Below are 18,389 nucleotides of genomic sequence, written 5' to 3'. Positions count from 1 at the left end.
GGGAAGAGAGGGCTCTGGACACCCCAGGAGCAGGGCAGGAGTGCCCCAGGGCAGTGGGATCCCTCCAGCTGCGGTCAACTCTGAACTGGGCTGGAATAAACCAGGAAACTGGGCATTGTGGTGGTGACAGGGCAGGAAATGGCCCTGGTTGGTGACAGCTACAGGACTGTGACTTCCCTTGGGGCTCAGTAGGGCAGGAGAGGTGTCACACACAGGTAGGGTGGGGGCAGTGCAGGACTATGCTCCAGGCAGAGGCTTCTCCTGGTGCACATTGGGACAGTGATTATCAGGGGGTTTGGAGAGGCAGAGGTCAGCACAGTAAAGCCCAGCTCAGGCAGTAGAAGGCCACTGCCTAACCTATGGGTGAAGGAGTGCAGGCAGAGCCGCTAGAGCCCCTGTGCCACCTGTCCCTGCCATCCCTCAGAGGTGAAGGTGTCCTTTTGCTGAGCAGTTTGGATGTAGCCCAGCTTTGGAAATCCCCCAGGCTCCATACTGTATCAGGAACTGCCAGCAAGCAACGGTGTCAATTAGTTAATTAACGAGTTACAACAAAAAAACTCACTGGATGTGATTCTGTAACTGCTGGCAAGAGGGAAGGGGTTTCTACAGCTGGAGTTTAAGAACAAAACCACAGAGCAGATATGGTCACTCTGCTCAGGCCAAGAAAAGCAGGAGGCCGTGCTGGCAGCAGGTACAATGCTTCTCCCACCAGCCCCATAACCTAAATCTAACAGGGAAAAGGCTACATTCCAGCTGTGTTCACTGCAGGCACAACATCCCAGAGGAGACTCCAAGACTTTCACTCCAGTTTGTGTCCAAAGGATGACAAGACTCCATTTGGTCCTTGTCTCAAACTTCCTTGTATTCTACCAGACATGTGTAACATGACAGCAATGGAATATATCAGGAATAAATAGATTTTCTTTTCTAAAAGTTCTCCTGAGCAGTTTGATGTTGAGAAATGCTGCAGGTCCTCCTCATGTGGTGTGTAAGGGACGACCACTGGTGTTAAGTATAAACCCCCTCCGCATCCTCCAGGTGGGACCACTCAGGGACAGGGAAGGAAGAGAAAAGAGGAGGAGGAGGGAGGAGGAGGAGGGGGGAGGAGGTGGTCGGGGACCATCATTGATACTGTCGGTAGTCGCTGAATGGGGGTGGCTGGAGCTGGGATGGATCCTCTGACAACTGTGGGCCTGGAGGAGGGACAGGGGAAAAGGCAAATAAATACCAAAATGCAGGCAATTCTTCCTATGAACAGAAATCACAGCTGGTTTGTTTATATAAATCCCTCTTAAAATGAATCATAAACCCTGGAATTGTTTGGGTTTCATAAAAAGTTTCAAAAGTTGCATAGAATCAAAGACTGGTTGGGCTTGGAAAAGACCTTAAAGCTTATCCAATTCTACCCCCTGCCATGGCAGGGACACCTTCCACTATCCCTGGTTGCTCCAAGCCCCAACCAACATGTCCTTGGACACTTCCAGCATTGGGGCAGCCACAGCTTCTCTGGAAAACCTGAGCCAGGGCCTCACCACCCTCAGAGGAAGAATTTCTTCCCAACATCCCATCTCACTGTGCCTTCTGGCAGTGGGAAGCCATTCCCCCTTGTCCTGTCCCTCCAGGACCTTGTCTGAAACCCCTCTTCAGCTCTCTTTTAGGAAGAGTACACTGTTCAAGCTGCTCCAAAGACAAACCACTTCTCTCCAAGTTTCATAGAATCCATGGAATTGTGGAATGATTTGGGTTGTCGCAGCTGGTGGGTGAGCCCACCAGGGGAGGGACTATGTTAGATCTATTATTTGCAAATAGAGATGGGTTGGTGGGAGATGTGGTGGTTGGAGGCCACTGGGGGCATAGTGATCAAGAAATTATAAAATTCTCAATATTTGGTGAAGTCAAGAGGAACATTAATAAGACTTTTACACTGGACTTTCGGAGGGCAGACTTTGGTCTATTCAGGAGACTTATTGAGAGTTCCTTGGGAAGTAGTCCTTAAAAATAAAGGCGTTCAGGAAGGGTGGGTGTGCTTCAAAATGGAGATCTTGAGGGCACAGGAACAGACTGTCCCTGTGTGCCAAAAGACAAGTCGACGAGGCAAATGCCCAGCCTGGATGGGCAAGGAGGTTTTGAAGGAACTCAGGAATCAAAAAAGGCTATATTATCTTTGGAAGGAGGGTCAGGTTTCTCAGGTAGTATTTAAGACGGCTGCTAGAGCATGTAGGAAAAAAATTAGAGACGCTAAAGCTCAGTTTGAACTTAAAATGGCGACTTTTGTAAAGGATAACAAAAAATGTTTTTATAAATATATTAGTGGTAAAAGGAAGAGTAAGAACTAATGTTTGTTCTTTATTAGATGCAGAAGGGAACTTAGGAATGCAGATGAGGAGAAGGCAGAGGTGCTTAACGCCTTCTTTGTCTCAGTTTTTAGTGAGAAGACTTGCCTTCAGGATAACTGTCCTCTTGGGTTGCTCAATCAGGGAGCAGAATGGTCCCCCCATTTTCCAAGAGGAGGCAGTCAGAGAACTGCTGAGCTGCTTGGATATTTATAAATCCCTGGGAGTAGATGGGATCCACCCCAGGGTGATGAGGGAGCTGGCAGCTGAGCTTGCCAAGCCAGTCTTTATCATTTACCAATAACCCTGGCTCACTGGTGAGGTTCCAGATGACTGGAAGCTGCCCAATGTGACACCCATTCACAACAAGGGTGGGAAGGAGGATCCTGGTAATTATAGGCCAGTCGGCCTGACCTCAGTACCCAGTTAGGTCATGGAACAGTTTACACTGAGTGTCATCACACAGCATTTATAGGATGGCCAGGGTATCAGACCCAGCCAGCAGGGATTTAGGAGGGTTGGGTCATGTTTGACCAACCTGGTCTCCTTCTATGACCAGGTGACCCTCCTGGTGGATGCAGGAAAGGCTGTGGATGTTGTGTGCCTGGACTCCAGGAAGGCCTTTGGCACTGTCTCCCACAGCACACTCCTGGAAAAGCTGCAGCCCAGGGCTGGGACAGGAGCACTCTGTGCTGGGCTCAGAACTGGCTGCATGGCTGGCCCAGAGAGTGGTGGTGAGTGGGGCTGCATCCAGCTGGCAGCCAGTCACCAGTGGTGTCCCTCAGGGGTCTGTGCTGGGGCCAGTTCTGTTTAATATCTTTATTGACAACATGGATGAGGGAATTGAGTCTTTCATTAGTAAATCTGCAGATGACACTAAGTTAGGATCATGTGTCCATCTGTTGGAAGGTAGGAGGGCTCTACAGAGAGACTTTGAATGAATGGATGGATGGGTTTAATCTAACAGGATGAAGTTTAATAAGTCCAAGTGCCCAGTCCTGCATTTTGGCCACAATAACCCCCTGCAATGCTACAGGCTGGGGACAGTGTGGCTGGACAGTGCCCAGGCAGAAAGGGACCTGGGGGTGCTGGTGACAGCCGGTTGAATATGAGCCAGCAGAGTGCCCTGGTGGCCCAGAAGGCCAGTGGCTCCTGGCCTGGATGAGGAATGGTGTGGCCAGCAGGAGCAGGGAGTCACTCTTCCCCTGTACTTGGCACTGGTGAGGCCAAACCCTGAGTGTTGTGTCCAGTGCTGGTCCCTCAGTTTGGGAAGGATGTTGAGACACTCAAGCATGTCCAGAGGAGGGGAATGAGGTTGGTGAGGGGCTTGGAACACAAACCCTGTGAGGAACAACTGAGGGAGCTGGGGTTGTCTAGCCTGGAGAAAAGGAGACTCAGAGGTGACCTTATCACTTCTCGACAACTTCCTGAAAGGTGGCTGTGGTCAGGTGGGGCTGGTCTCTTTCACCAGGCAGCAACTGGCAGAATGAGAGGTCACAGTCTCAAGCTGCATCAAGGCAAATATAGGTTGGATATTAGGAAAAAGTTTTTTACAGAAAGGGTGATAAAGTTCTGGAACGGCCTGTCCAAGGAGGTGGTGGAGTCACCATCCCTGGATGTGTTTAAAAAAAGACTGGATGTGGAACTGGGTGCCATGGTTTAGTTGAGGTGTTGGGGCATGGGTTGGACTCAATCTTTAAGGTATCTTCCAACCAGGTCATTCTGTGAATTCTGTGACCATAAAGCTCATCTTGCTCTACCCTCTGCCATGGGCAGGGATACCTAGCACTAGACAAAGTTTCTAACGGGGAAATCAACCAGAGGAGGGAGAGGGAAACCTTTCCAGTCATCTAAAGGAGCTGGAAACTTGCACATTAGTGCTTTTGACATGACCATGGCCCCTCTGGAAAGGTTTAACCATGGTGACTTGCCTGACAGTAATCAGTGAAATGGAACAAGTGTGGAGTCAGCTTCCTGATCCACTGTGTGCTGCTGGAGGGAGCAACACAGCTGTGGTGGGACAATCCAGAGAGAATTAATTGTCATGGACAGATGATACACTTTCTCCAAGGCAAATTAATTTTCAAACATCTTTAAAAAACAGAAATTGTCATAGATTGGATGAAGAATATTGTTGAACAAACCCAGGAGAGGATTCACTTGGAAATTAGTGACTTGCTACTCATCCAACACTAGTGGTTTGTGTTCTTCCCAAAATAAGGTGGAGCATTTTCTCCTATGAGGAAAGGCTGGAAGAGCTGTCAATGTTAAACCTGGAGAGCAGAAGGCTTAGAGCCCCTTCCAGTGCCTGAAGAGGTTTCAAGAGAGCTGGAGAGGGACTTTGGACAAGGGCCTGGAATCCCCCAGAATAAGGAGGAATGGCTTCCAACTGACAGAGGGCAGGGTTAGATGGGATATTGGGACAGAATTCTTCCCTATGAAAGTGATGAGGCCCTGGCCCCGGCTGCCCAGAGAAGCTGTGGCTGCCCCATCCTTGGCTGTGTCCAAGCCTAGGTTGGAAAGAGCTTGGAGCAACCTGGGATAGTGGAAGGTGTCCCTACCTATGTCAGGAGGTAGAATGAGATGGGCTTTGAGGTCTCTGCCACCCCAAAGCAGTCTGGGATTCTTTGACAGAGGTATTTAGGATTTTCCACAGGAAGCATTCACACAACAGTCTGTGACTCAGTGAGATATTAAAGCAGTTTAGAAGAGAATCACCACCACCCTTTTTGGAAATCATGTATCTGTACCTGCCAGGTCTTCATCTTCTCATTTACGTGGGGTTCCCCACACAGACCACAGCCTGCCAGAACCACCCTCTTTTGCCTAATTTGCTGCCTGCCATTCCCTCAAACGATTGTGTCTCACCCCTGAGTAAAACCCTTCTGCCACTATGTGTGTGGCAGAAGCCAGGGACAGCAGGAATATCCCCGCTCTCAGCCATGCTACCTCCCATCTCCCAGCAGGAGATAATCTCATGTCATCAGCACCTGCAGCTCCTCCTTGGCTTTCCACAGCCACAGGAGCTGGCAGGGCAGTGCAGATTCACTCTAGGATAAGATGACTGCCAGGGGCACATCAGCAAAGCAAATCCTTGTGACACATCCTCTGCCGGCTCCTTACCATTTGGGAATTGTGTGGAGGCAAATCTAGTCAGCAGAATTCCAGCTCCTTCGATCAGGGCCAGGAGAATTCCTCCCATTGCAGCAGATCCAACCATGGCAACAGGGCCGTCTGGAAATGAAAAGCACAAACCAACACTTAATTTCTTTGCTGCATGTTAGAATCCATTGAATCCCAGGATGGTTTGGGCTGGAAGGGACCCTGAAGATCATTTTGTTCCACCCCCTCCATGGGCAGGGACACCTTCCACTATTCCAGGTTGCTTCAAGCCCCATCCAACCCAGCCTTGGACACTTCTAGGGATGGGACAGCCACAGCTGCCCTGGATAACCTGTGTCAGGGCCTCACCACCCTCTTCATGCCTTAAACTCTCCTAAAACAGACTCAGAGCAGTAATTTTGCGTCCATTAAGCTGCATTAAAGGATAATTACTGGGCAACTCCCCCCGTCCTTCCTTCAAGGAACACTGGGAACATTTGGGAGCCTGATTATTACTTTCCTAAGCACAGGAAAAAAGTTTCAGATTATTTTTCAGCATCTGAGACAGCAAATGCCAATTAGGGTGTCACAGACTGTTGCTTTGCTATACAATGAGAACTGAACGTTTAGAGAATAGGAGATTTTCAGTTGATATCCCCAGTTTCTTACTTCTTGCAGCTAAAATGGCTCCAGTCAGGGCTCCGCTTGTGATGGAATTCCAGGGATCTTCCTTCCCTCTCATTCTGACCATACTGCAGTCAATCATGGAAAAGAGACCTCCCCAGACAGCAAAGCTCCCTGTTGCAAATCAAACCAAAGCCACTTTGGAGAGAGCAAAGAAGCCAGTTATGCTGCACAACAGATGCTGTGGTGTTACTGTGCTCCCTTTCAGACATGAAGTAAATTCATACTCATAAAGAGCCAAATACAGGTTAAAATCAATACAGGGAAATTTCCAACTTGACATATCATCATTGGCCTCTCGCCCCATTTTACATATGATCTCACTAATCTATAATTAACTACAGAAAATTTATCAAACTGTGATTATAAAGGAACTTTCATCCTAACAAAGTCAGATTAGCTAAGGGAACTTCCAGATTTATCCCCTTTTAACATACTTCCTTACAGACAATGATGGAGTGTCATGTCACACCTCACCCAACCCTGCTCCTGTGGCCTCAGGAGCTTGGCATTCTACAGCACATGCATGGATATCCCCAAGGTCTATTTTTCATCCAAGCTGGATCACTTCTTGTAATGAGTTAGTTTTATCTTAACCCCTTCCACACCATGAAGAGTCTCCAGGGAGCTCTGCTGTTTAAGATACGACCAGTTATTACAGCTGTCTTATCATTCCAGGAACATGGACTGTTTCCTCCCCATCCAAACCACTTTTGGATATATCAGAACTGTATTTACCCATTGCTTGGGCCAACAAACCTGCTGAGACTCAGCGCAGGTGTCAGTGTAGCTGCACCATGTTACATTCCCAAACTCTGTTATCTAACAACAGTCAATTCTGTGCAACAAAACCCCAAAATTCATTACCTCCCAGTTGTGGAGCTCTGGTTTTAATAGCCGTCAAACTGCCCCGCAGCCGGTGGTTTACACCCTAAAATAAGATAATTCAGTCAAAAGAAAACAGTAAAATCTTACAGCCAAGCTGAGTCTATATTGCAAAACCCTGCCACAGACCCAACACATTTCTGAGTGCCCTCAGCAGCTGTAAGGAGCTGAGACAAAGTGTACTTTACACTATTTCACTATTTATCATTCCCATACAATATTCCTGTCAGGTACAGATGGGAATTACAGTCACCAGGCAGGAAACAATCTGGGTTCACAGTCTCAGTGGGACTGAAGGAGGCATTACAGTAACATTTTATCAGGATAAGCAGTGATTTTTCACATGTACAATTTTTTCTTCCCAGATGCTGGGCAATCCCACTAGTTGTCCTATGTTTAGTCATTCCTGCAGGTGCAATTGTAGGTGTCTTTGTAGTCAAGAGAAGCAAAGTCATGCTGAGCCTTCCAGAGTCCAATACTCAACATGTCACCCAGGACCCCACAGAACAACTGCACATTCTCCCAGACTTTAATACAGTTTAAAGAATATCCACCAAGTTTTATTTTTGTTACAATCACTCAGAAGTGGGGATAGGTACATTAAGCAAGTCTTAAGCAAAATTAAGACTCTAATTAAGCACATAGTCCTTTGCAAGTGAAGTGCCTGCAGGATCTGACTAGTTTGGAAACAGTTATTTATTAAACCCACCTCAAACCAACAGCTTACTGTCAGACTAATATCAAAAACACCTTATCTATGAAGTCAGAGAAATTTTAAAATTAATGTTCAAGCAGCAACTGAATCTTAATTTATCAAATGCCTCTGCAATGGGTTTATAGCCAAGATTTTGTAGCAGATATTCCAAAAGTGAAAACCGACTTGTATCAGCAAAACTTCACTTCCAAGTTTACTCACTCCTGCATTGAAACCAAATCTGAGCATTAGAAATAGAGCTAATAAAAATGGCAATGATTAAAAAGAGATTAATTAAAGAAAAATATACCCTTTAATATAAATCTGAAGGAGAAAAAGATTCTTTGAGTCATTCCATGTTTTAAAAGAAAGGGAAAGGCCAGGAGAGGAAGGAGAGCCTAGGCTTCATGTCCCTCCATGCAGACAGAACCACAGGCAGATGAATCTTTCCTGCTGCACTTCCTATCCTGAGGGAAATGATCATCAGTTAGAGAGGAACAAGCAACCAGTGTCCCACTGCGGACACCAGAGCAAACGGGGAAGCAGCAATTTTATCCCAAAAGATGAAGAAAGATCTTGAACCAGGACAGATTCTCATGGTGTGGATTAACAATGTAGAGGTCTTTAATTAGCCCTGCTCCCTGCACAGGGATTTATTCTCCTTCCCCTTCACTGCCACACTCCCTGGGGAAGGACAGTGGAGGCAGGACTGCAGTCAATGCACCTTCAGAGGATTTTACTCACCACTGGGGAATTTCGGAAGCCTTTGATAGCCTGGAAAATGCCCCCTCCTATGGCCCCCATGGTGAAGGCCCCTCCACAGTCATCCACTATCCTCCAGGGACTAGAATGAAAAATAGAGATGAAAATATTAAATCCCATCATGTTAAACCATGTAAGTGAGTGGGATGGATCCAGCACTTCAGCACTGGTATAACTGGGGTGAAGATTGAGCCTGGTGGTTATACCATCTCACATCCAGCTAACTGAGCAGGCAGCAACAAAAAATCAAGAATATTACAGCAAAACAGACTCAACCTTTGCCAGAGTCTCCTGGCCCACTTCCCCGGAGTAGGAAGTACCAAATATATAGAAATGCCTGAACTCCTCACACAAGGCAGAGAGACATACTTCCATCATGGAAAACTCCTGAAGAATTCCAGCTCTGCCTTACACTATTTACATAGTGTAAATAGCTTTTAATTCCCTGATCCCATTCTTCTCTTGACCTACAGAGAACTGAGGTACCAAATTCCATGAGACGCAGCTCCCAGGTGGCACAAAACACTTTTTCTTGAATCACTCGTCCTTTTCATTAGCTCTGCCGATTTAAGTGAGACTTCAAAGTCATCTTTGCAGAGCTGGAAAGGTTTTTCCTGATGCATCCTGGATCTTTGAAGTCCATTCCAACAAAAGAGATCTCTCTTCAGAGGTATAGCACCCACAATTCCTGCTCCAACACCACAGAGCAGCCAGGAAAACCTTGCATAGAACCTTCCTGCAGCACAGGCTGTCAGTATCTGACAAGGGACCCTTATTTACAGGTTCAGAACCTCTGCCAAGAACTGGAGCATTGCAACTCTAAACCAAACTCTTGAATTAGGTGAGCTTTAAGATGCCATTAACTTCTGGTGTCACTGTGGGTAATTTCAGAGCACAGAATAACAAAGTTGTTCGGTTTCTTTCATCTTGTCTCTAGATCTTCCAGCCAAGCACTCAGGTGATTTAACTCCTACACTGCCAATCATCAGAAAATGCAAAAATCAGCCTACAACAGCATGCAGGTCACAAATCGGAGCACCATGGCAAGCTCAGTGTTTCTGTCAGGCAGGAGCATCAATGAGCACTTCCAATTTCACTTGTAATGTCATGTTTCTGTTCTTGAGGATCCCCTACAGCTTCCAGCTCCTGCACATGAGGACATCATCCCTGACCTGCCACTTCCCCGCCTTACAGACCTCCCCTAGCGAGGGGTGATAAATCCCCCTCATTGTGCTGCAGGCTTTGCCACAAGGTGTTTTCTTCCAGGAGAAAGTATCTCTAATTTTCAGTCCCTCTCCCTGAGTGTTCTCCCAGGCTCTTCATGTTCACAACCTACTTCCAAACCTCCTCCTCTGCAGCCAGCCCTGCCCCCTACAAAGAGAACCCCTGCGTGCACAGGTCACACTCAACGTTGGCTTCGCTTTTGTACCTTGGATCGCTGGGTTGTTCCCAAGATACCAGGACCACACCCAAGTGTCACCACTGAGTGTCCCCAGTGACAACTAATCCAGGTCCCAAACCCACAAGGCCTCAGGAAGCAGGGGGGGTGTATGTTACCCTCCACCACCTCCTGTTTGTCTGCCATATGCCTGCATATGGTCTCATCTTATCTCATTACAACCCCCTCAGCCCTAACTGCATTCAAGAATTCAACAATTTCTTTTCCTTCCACTTTTTCCTGCATAAGGAAAAGGTTCCAGACATACTCTCGTCCAATATGTCAAGATGAAAAGAAACTCACATCATTTTTCTCAGGGATTTTTTTTTGTTTTGTTCTTACATCTCCTGTGCAGATTATTATCTCCTCGCTATGAATAAAACATCCCAACCCTCTTCCTTTGTTAACTCTCTGAGAGTGATCTCGTTAAAAGGCTTTTTGGAAATCTAAATGGATTATATAAAGTGGGCTTCCCTTATGCATAAAGTCAAGGAATTCCAAACTCCAAATCATGGCTTCTTTATTCTTGAAACCTTGTTAATGAGACCCCAATCAGGGAATGCTTCCCTCTTTAACCTCATTAACTGTTACCTTCAGGGTTCCTAATTTTCCTTTTAAACTATTCTCCAAACTTTTCTGAGCAGCTTTTAAATGAGAGAACAACTTTGATGCCAGCACAGCCAGCATGTGTCAGCTCCTCCAAACTCCCTCAGAGCTGATGCAAAATACCTCTAGCCCTGGCACTGCCTGACCTCATAAAGAATTGGAGAAGAAAAGAGATTATTTCATTCTTAATCTGGCACTCATCTACAAGCAGAACATTACTGTTAATTGTTTCCCTGACTCGGAGGGGAGCCCTGACTATAGGGAAATGACAGGTGGAAGAGGTTGGGTTCCTGCTCCTGATGGCACCAGAAATTTCCCAAAGATGAGGAGAGCAGAGGGCAAGACTTCACTTTTCCCAGGGCTATGGGACAGCCACACACCAGCTCTGGCTGCCTGGGAGAGGGATGAGTCCTCCCTCCAAGCCCCACAGCATCCTGCAGCCCTCCTGAAGGCTGCATAACTACTGGAATCAGAGGCCGCCACAGTTTAAATGAACAAAGGGACCTTTTCTCTGTGCCAACGGTTCACAGGGACCCAGCCTGACCCCAGGACAGCAGCTCCAGGGCTGGGTAACAGAAGGACCACAGGGTGACCAGCAGCCAGAACAATGGGGGACACCAACAGCCCCACACGGCTTGGCAGCAAAACATCCCAACTGCACAGCATTAAGGACACAGCTTCATGCTGTACCTGGGGAGGGTGAGGACGATACCAGGAGGAATTTCTCAACAGAAAGGACTGTCAGGCAGTGGAAGGGACTGCCTAGGGAGGTGGTGGAATCCCCATCCCTGGAGGCGTTCAAGGAATGACTCGACACAGCACTCAATGCTCTGGTCTGGTTGACAAGGTGGGGTCACGGGTTGGCAATGGGTCACAGGTTGGACTTGATGGTCTGAGAGATCTTTTCCAACCTAAGTAATTCCGGGATTACCTGGAGTCCACAGCAATCTATTAATAAACACTATTTACTTTGCTCATGTCCCAGATGTTATGCTGTGAAAAGGCAAGGGTGATGTTTATGGACAAACTTAATGCATGTCAGCAGAGCCATCTGCAGAGTTTGGGAAAAGCCTCATGAACAGTCGCAGGTCTCTTGTCTGCAAAGGTGAGCAGAATCTCAGACTGGTTTGGGCTGGAAGAGACCTTGAAGCTCATCCTACTCCTCCCCCTGCCATGGGCAGGGACACCTTCCACCACCCCAGGTTGCTCCAAGCCCCAGTGTCCAACCTGGCCTTGGACACTGCCAGGGATGGGCCAGCCACAGCTTCTCTGGGCAACCTGGGCCAAGGCCTCATGACACAGAGAAGAATTTTTTCCCACAATCCCATCTAACCTTGCCCTCTGGCAGTGGAATGGCATTCCCCTCTGTCCTGCCTGTGACTCCAGGCCCTTGTCCCAAGTTCCTCACCATGATGAAAAACTTTGCCCATGATTCAGTAACCCTGCACCTGAGCTTGTGTTTAATCCTTTTACTACTACAAATACAACCTTAGACTTGCAACCAATGTGCCTGTGTAGGTCTACAAAGACAGTCCTGAACCATAACAGGATTCAGACATTGCCAGCTTGGCATGGAGCGGGCCAGGCTAGGCTTATGGAAATGGAGAGGGAGAAGGGCAGGGGCACGGGAGGCGTGAGGGGAGCCTGGGGGGCCAAAGATGAGGGAGGACTTGGGGACTGAAGGGAGGTTGAAGACGAATTAAGGATGAGAGAAGACTGAGGTGGGATGTGGGAGAGACTGAGAGTGAGGTGGGCTGTAGATGAAAGGAAGGCTGAGATGGGAGGCTGAAAATGGTAGCACTGAGAATTGGGAGGGCTTTGGATGAGAGGGAGGACTGAGGATGGGGGGACTGAGATGGTGGCTGAGGATAAACGGGGGACTGAGGACTGGAGGGGTGTACATCGTGGGGAGACAAGAGGCGAGCTGAGAATGAGAGGCGATTGAGGACAGATGATCTGAGATGGGGAGCAGAGGGGGAGGGGAGCAGCCTGTGGGGGATGAGGAAGAAACCGAGAATGTGAGGAGATGAGGATAAGGGGGAATTGAGGATAGGGAAGCCGATGATGTGGGACTGAGAATGAGGAGGCACTAAGGATAAGAGAAGGCTGGAAGGGAAGCTGAGGATGAGGGACGGAGGCAAGGCTGCGAGTAAGGGGCTGCTGAAGGACCAAACGTGGGACCGTCAGTGCAGGGCCCGCCGCCCCCGGAGGCGCGTGGGCCGTGCAGGCCGCAGGACCCCGCCGGCTCCTCGCCGCTCCGGGAGGCCGCGCGGGGCTCGGTAGCAGAGGAGTTTGGCTGCCCAGGCTCCGAACGGGCCCCGCGGCACGACCGGCACAGCCTCCCCCGCCTCCCTCAGGGGGCCCCACCAAGGTCAACCCCGCCCCCCCGACGGGGAGCGGCCCCGAGGAGCGGCCGCGGGTGCGCCCGCACCGCTCCCCCGCCCCGCCCCGCCCCGCCCCTCCCTGGCGCTCGCAGATCCCGATCCCGATCCCGATCCCGATCCCTGATCCCCGATCCTGATCCCCTCACCAGGGCTCGCGAGCGTACTCCTCCATCTTGCTCGGCCCCACCGCCTCCCCGCGCGCGATTGGCTGCGGCGGCCCCGCGCCGGCCAATGGCAGCGGAGGGCGGGACGAGGAGACGATTAGGGACGTGTCTGCGCATGCGCCATGCCCTGGCCCCGCCCCCGGCGCTGAGTGACAGGCGCAGTGACGGTGGGAGGGTTGCCGAACCATGAGGAGAGAAATGTCAGCGCGAGGGATGCGTTGGGTGCGATGGCCCTTAAATTCCATCCAGTGTCACGCCTCGCTATGGGCAAGGACACTTTTGCATTATTCCAGGGCGCTCCAAGCTCCGGCTATCCTGACCTTGGACATTGCCAGGCATGGGGCAGCCACAGCTTCTCTGGGCAACCTGGGCCAGGGCCTCGCCATCCTCACAAGGAGAGGAATTCCTTCCCAATAACCCCTCTAACCTTTGTCAGTGGGAAGCTCTTTGTCTTGTCACTCCAGGACTTTGTCCAAAGTCCCTCTCCAGCTCTTTTAGAAACTGTACCTGTGCAAATTGCTCCAAGGACAAGCCACTCTGCCCCAAATTTAATGGAATCAAGGAGTGGTTTGGATTTGAAGGGACCTTAAATCTCATCCCATTCCCCCCCCACCATGGGCGGGGACATCTTCCACTAGACCAGGTTGCTCCAAGCCTGTCCAGCCTGGCCTAGAACGTCAGGGTCCAAGCCCACATTATTCCTGATGCTGCTGCATGAGCTGAGCTGACCTCGCATGTCCCAGGGGATGTTCTTGTGGTCCTGCATGCAGCTGGAGCTGGGACTTGACATTCCTATCACCAGGTCAGTTTCCTGGGCAGGCAGAGCTGCAATCCAGGGAACAGTGTTTGTGCCAGCAGAAAATTCCTGGGCAGCTTGCAAAGCTCTCAGCACAAGATGAGGGTGTTCCCTCTTGTCCCATCACTTTTTCCCTGGAACCAGCTCTACCCCCACCTGGCTCCACCCTCCTGTCAGGGAGCTGTGGAGAGTGAGAAGGTCCCCCCTCAGCCTCTTTCTGCCTTGAAGCCTTGCCCAACCTAGTGGTTTGCAGCCTCTCTAAGTTGTAAAGTGCATATTCTTTTCCACTCCTAATTTAACAGTACACACTCTGCTCTCTTTGAAGGGCAGCAAATCATTCGGTAGCAAAAACTGAATGCAAAACAAGTTGCTCTCCAGCGACTTAATTGTTTTAATAAGTAATGGTCTGAAGCACCATGAAGGAGCTAGAATGCTCCACCTGCTGTGTTGGTTTTTGATGCTTTAAAAGACTCCTACTGTTTCATGAGCAGGTGTGTTTGCTTCACCTCCATTTAAGGTGGGGGAGTAGAAGTGATGCAATTTTGGAGATTCCTGGGAATCTCCAGGTATTGTGGTATTGTTGTTTCTGCTTTGGCCAAGAAGGAGAGATGGGAAAAGTAGGAAATATTGGCCTCTCTCAGCCACTGGAGCAACTCTCCCTACTCCTGTGTCCTCTGGCACTGCCGTGACTTGATCCCCCTGTGCAGGGCATTGGTGAGGCAACACCTCCAGTCCTGGGATCAGTTCTGGGCCCCTCAGTTCGGGAAGGACATTGAGGGGCTGGAGCATGTTTAGGGAAGGGAACAGAGCTGAGGAAGGGGCTGGAGAACCAGGAGCAGCTGAGGGAGCTGGGGGGATCAGCCTGGAGAAAAGGAGGCTCAGGGAGGACCTTCTTGTTCTGCACAACTCCCTGACAGGAGAGAGGAGGGAGGGAGGTGTCAGGTGTCAGGCTCTGCTGCCAGGGAACAAGGGACAGTCCAAGAGGAAATGGCCTTAAGCTGGGCCATTTTAGTCAGTTTGGATACTGGGGAAAATTTCTTCCTGGAAAGGTTGGTCAGGCACTGCACAGCTGCCCAGGACAGTGGTGTGATCACCACTCCTGGAGGGATTCAAAAAACATATGGATGTGGCACCTCGGGACATGGGCTAGTCGTGGCCTTGGCATTGCTGGGGAAATTTACAGGGCTTTTCCAAACTCAGCAATTCTATTATGTTGTGACTGATCCAACCCTTATCAGGGTGGCAATCCTTTGCTGTAGCCCATATTCTTTCCCCTTATGAGTGGTAGATTAAATCAGGCTAAATGGTCATTCTGGTCCCACCTTTCACAAGCTGTAGGAGAGCTGGAGAAACATGATGAGTCCCTGAGGTGCAGGAGCTCCTGCATCATCCAAGGGACTTTGTGCCACCTTCGGGCAGGCTCACAGAAGATATCCAAGGGCTTTCTGGGATTTCTGAGTTTCCCCATAGCCAGGATTTGGTTAGTTTCCCAAAATATATCACCTTCTCCACTCTTGTTGTCATGTAAGCATGTGTCTGGAGAGGAGGTTTTGGATAAAGATGCACTGGGTTTGGGAGAGAGGAGATTTCTCCCCTGGCCACAAGACATCCACCGCCTGTTGTGGCCAGGGGAAATGTCACTCTTCAGTGAACAGCTTAGAAAATGATAAAAAGATCAGTTTTCAGCCTCTCCTTCTGTGGGCTCTGAAAGAAAGAGAAAGATAACAGGCTAGAAAAATCCATTCAAAGTTCAGTTGTCCTTTATCAGCTAATAGGGAAGAATAAAAGCAGATGGATTGTCCCAGGTGGCGATGAGAGAGGTGTGGGCACAGAAAGTTTTCACAGCTCTACCAGAGTTTGTAAATATGCCTGGAAAAGCTGCTTAATCTGACTCTGTCTCTGTCCCTCCTCTTTAACGGCTTGTTGTGGTGCTTCAAAGCCAGTGGTTTGGAAATACTCATTAGTGCCCTCAAGGTGTTGTTTGCTATGGAGATGGGACTCCGATAAATCCAGGACTAATGGATTCAGAGCTGCCAAGAGGGCCTGTGTGCCAAGCCATACAGCATCCCAGTGCTCTGAACCACACAGGGCCTGGAATCTCTCTGATGAGGAAAGACTGCAGGAGCTGGGCCTGGTGAGTCCAGAGAACACTGAGAGGGGATCCCATCAATCCAGACAAATACCTCCAAGGGGTGTCAGAGGATAGTGACGGACTCTTTTCAGTGCTGCCCAGTGATAGGATGAGAAGCAATGGCCATAAACTAAACCCCAAGAAGTTCCACCTCAACATGAGGAAGAACTTCGCTGCACGGAGGAGGGCAGAGCACTGGAACAGCTGCCCAGGGAGGGTGTGAAGTCTCCTTCTCTGGAGATACCCCAAACCCACCTGGAAGTGTTCCTGTTTCACCAGGTGACCCTGCCTGGGCAAGGGGGCCAGACTGGATGATCTCCAGAGGTCCCTTCCAACCCCAGAAATTCTGGGGTTCTGGGATTCTGTATATCACTATTCCACTGTGGTGGCTGGAACCAGCTTCAGAGCATGGCCCAAGGGTCTGTAAACACATCCCCCTTCCCAGCTGTTGGTAGCCCATGAAGGACCAGTCAATGCAGACATATCCAAGCTTCTCTAATTCTGGGGTGAAAACACAATTTTTTTTTCTACTGTTTTCTTTATACAGCCCCAAGAACCCTGTGGAATATGGTCTAACAGAACTGTGCCAATATCCCAGTTAAAAAGGACTGTGTGACAGCCAACATAAATCACAGTGAGACCATCCACTCCGAACCATGACAAGTTTGAGGTGTCCCCTGCTTCTCTCCCTGACTTTCTGCTAATGTAGGAATATTTCCCCACAAAATTATGCTCTGTGCTACCTCTGCCTGGCTCTGCAGTGCAGGGGAGGAGTGGGTGATCTTTTCCTAGATCAGGAAAGGATGGGTGATCCTTCAGGAGAAACTTGGAGTCTCCCAGGCCACATTCACAGCTTCTTAGGGAATTTGGTGTGCGGTACCTCTCATCACAAGAATCAAGGTTTGGGAATGACAAAATAGAGATTTTATCAAGGTGTTGATAGCGATTATATTCTGTTGAAAACCTAGTTACAACACGGGAAAGTTTACAACAATTTACTACGAAGGAAAGGCAGACAGAGAAAATTCAAGATTTCCCTTTTAGCAGAAGGATTCTTTCTCTAGCTTAGCACTGCAGATTGTCCCTGGGGCTGTCTACATGTCCTGTCCCTTGAGCCAGGGATGGCACAACTGCGAATGCTTGGATTGTTCCAAGAAGAGGCCGACACAAAGATGTGATTCCTCACTACCTTTTTGTTGTGTGCTTTCCAGCTGGGAAATTAGCTTCCAGTTTGTTGCTCACCTCTTATAAGCACTTGATGACTGAGCACAACAATACCATAGAAATACTGGAAGGTTGGACATTTATAGAATACAATAATAGGCTTGTATATATTGGAAAAGCCTTCTAAGATCATCAAGTCCAGCTATTGCCCCAGGACTACCACTAACCCAGTAAATTCCTCCAAGGAATGGGGACTCCACCACTGCCCTGGGCAGCTGTGCCAAGACTGAGAAATCCTTTCAGGGAAGAAATTTTCGCAATATCCAACCTAAACCTCTGCTGGTGCAACTTGAGGCCATTTTCTTTTGTCCTGTCTCTTGTTCCCTGGGAGAAGAGCCTGACACCCACTGAGGTCCACCCTAGGTCAGTTAATTTCTTCCACCCCCAGACTCTGTAACTCAAATTTCTCTTCCAAAACACACAGTGTTAAAACATGTCCAGCCTTGTATCCTGAAAAGGGACCAGACAGGACCTTAAGAGAGATTCAGGGCTGTATTAAGGTGGAACAAACAAGACACTCACCTGGCTTCTTCAGGCAAAGATGGCACCAAAAGCCATCTTTCAGGTAAATTCAGGCAATTTCAGGCAAATTCAGGCAAAGACTAAATTCAGTGTGGTTTCTGTTGCCCTCAGCACTGCCACAGCTGTGGCAGCGTTGGGGTAGGAGAGTTGAAGGAGATGGAGAGGAACTTTTCATCAGGAACTGGAGGGACAGGGCAAGGAGGAATGGCTTCCCACTGCCAGAGGGCAGGGTTACATGGGATATTGGGAGGAAACTGTTCCCTGTGAGGGTGGTGAGGCCCTGGCACAGGTTGCCCAGGGAAGCTGGGTCTGCCCCTGGATCCCTGGAAGTGTCCAAAGTCAGGCTGGATGGGGCTTGGAGCAACCTGGGATAGGTGGAAGGTGTCCCTGCCTATAGTAGGGGCTGGAACATGGTGAGCTTTAAGGTCCCTTTCCAACCCAAACCATTCCATGACTCTGTGTGTGAAGCCAGCTGGGGAAGAGAATGCCTGCATCCCTCCTAGTGCAAGCAAGCACTAAGACCCCCTGGTTGCAGGATCAGGGAAACAGAAGTGAGGGAGATGGAATTCACCACAGCAGTGTTTAAGTTCGTGCACTTAGAAACTAAAACCAACAAGTTCTTTTACAATCTGGAAAAAATCTCAGCCGTGCTGATGAGTCATAG

General features: G+C 49.1%; 1 protein-coding gene across 1 annotated transcript; it reads right to left on the bottom strand.

Annotated features, from left to right (window-relative positions):
• Positions 1 to 836: 836 nt before the first annotated feature.
• TIMM17A (translocase of inner mitochondrial membrane 17A) lies at positions 837 to 13,182 on the bottom strand. The gene is made up of 6 exons (XM_071449871.1): positions 13,035 to 13,182; positions 8,443 to 8,542; positions 6,987 to 7,050; positions 6,105 to 6,233; positions 5,457 to 5,567; positions 837 to 1,193 (listed from the first exon to the last, which is right to left on the bottom strand). The coding sequence occupies exons 1-6, from the start codon at positions 13,058 to 13,060 to the stop codon at positions 1,123 to 1,125; spliced, it is 501 nt and encodes a 166-aa protein (XP_071305972.1). The 5' UTR covers positions 13,061 to 13,182; the 3' UTR covers positions 837 to 1,122.
• Positions 13,183 to 18,389: the final 5,207 nt, after the last annotated feature.

This window comes from Agelaius tricolor, unplaced genomic scaffold (genome assembly GCF_023055355.1).
Source record: "Agelaius tricolor isolate 1412-34295 unplaced genomic scaffold, bAgeTri1.0.p SCAF_30, whole genome shotgun sequence".
Lineage (NCBI taxonomy): Eukaryota > Metazoa > Chordata > Aves > Passeriformes > Icteridae > Agelaius > Agelaius tricolor.
The sequence above is the reverse complement of the archived record's forward strand: the minus strand, read 5'-3'. Positions and strand labels throughout refer to the sequence as shown.

Excerpts from the sequence above, each read along its gene's own strand:
- TIMM17A (XM_071449871.1), bottom strand. The coding sequence starts at position 13,060 with ATGGAGGAGTACGCTCGCGAGCCCTG. Across the intron at positions 8,543-13,034 it reads GAGTACGCTCGCGAGCCCTG|TCCCTGGAGGATAGTGGATG; the intron begins GTGAGGGGATCA and ends TTTTCATTCTAG. Across the intron at positions 5,568-6,104 it reads AGCCATTTTAGCTGCAAGAA|ACGGCCCTGTTGCCATGGTT; the intron begins GTAAGAAACTGG and ends TTTCATTTCCAG.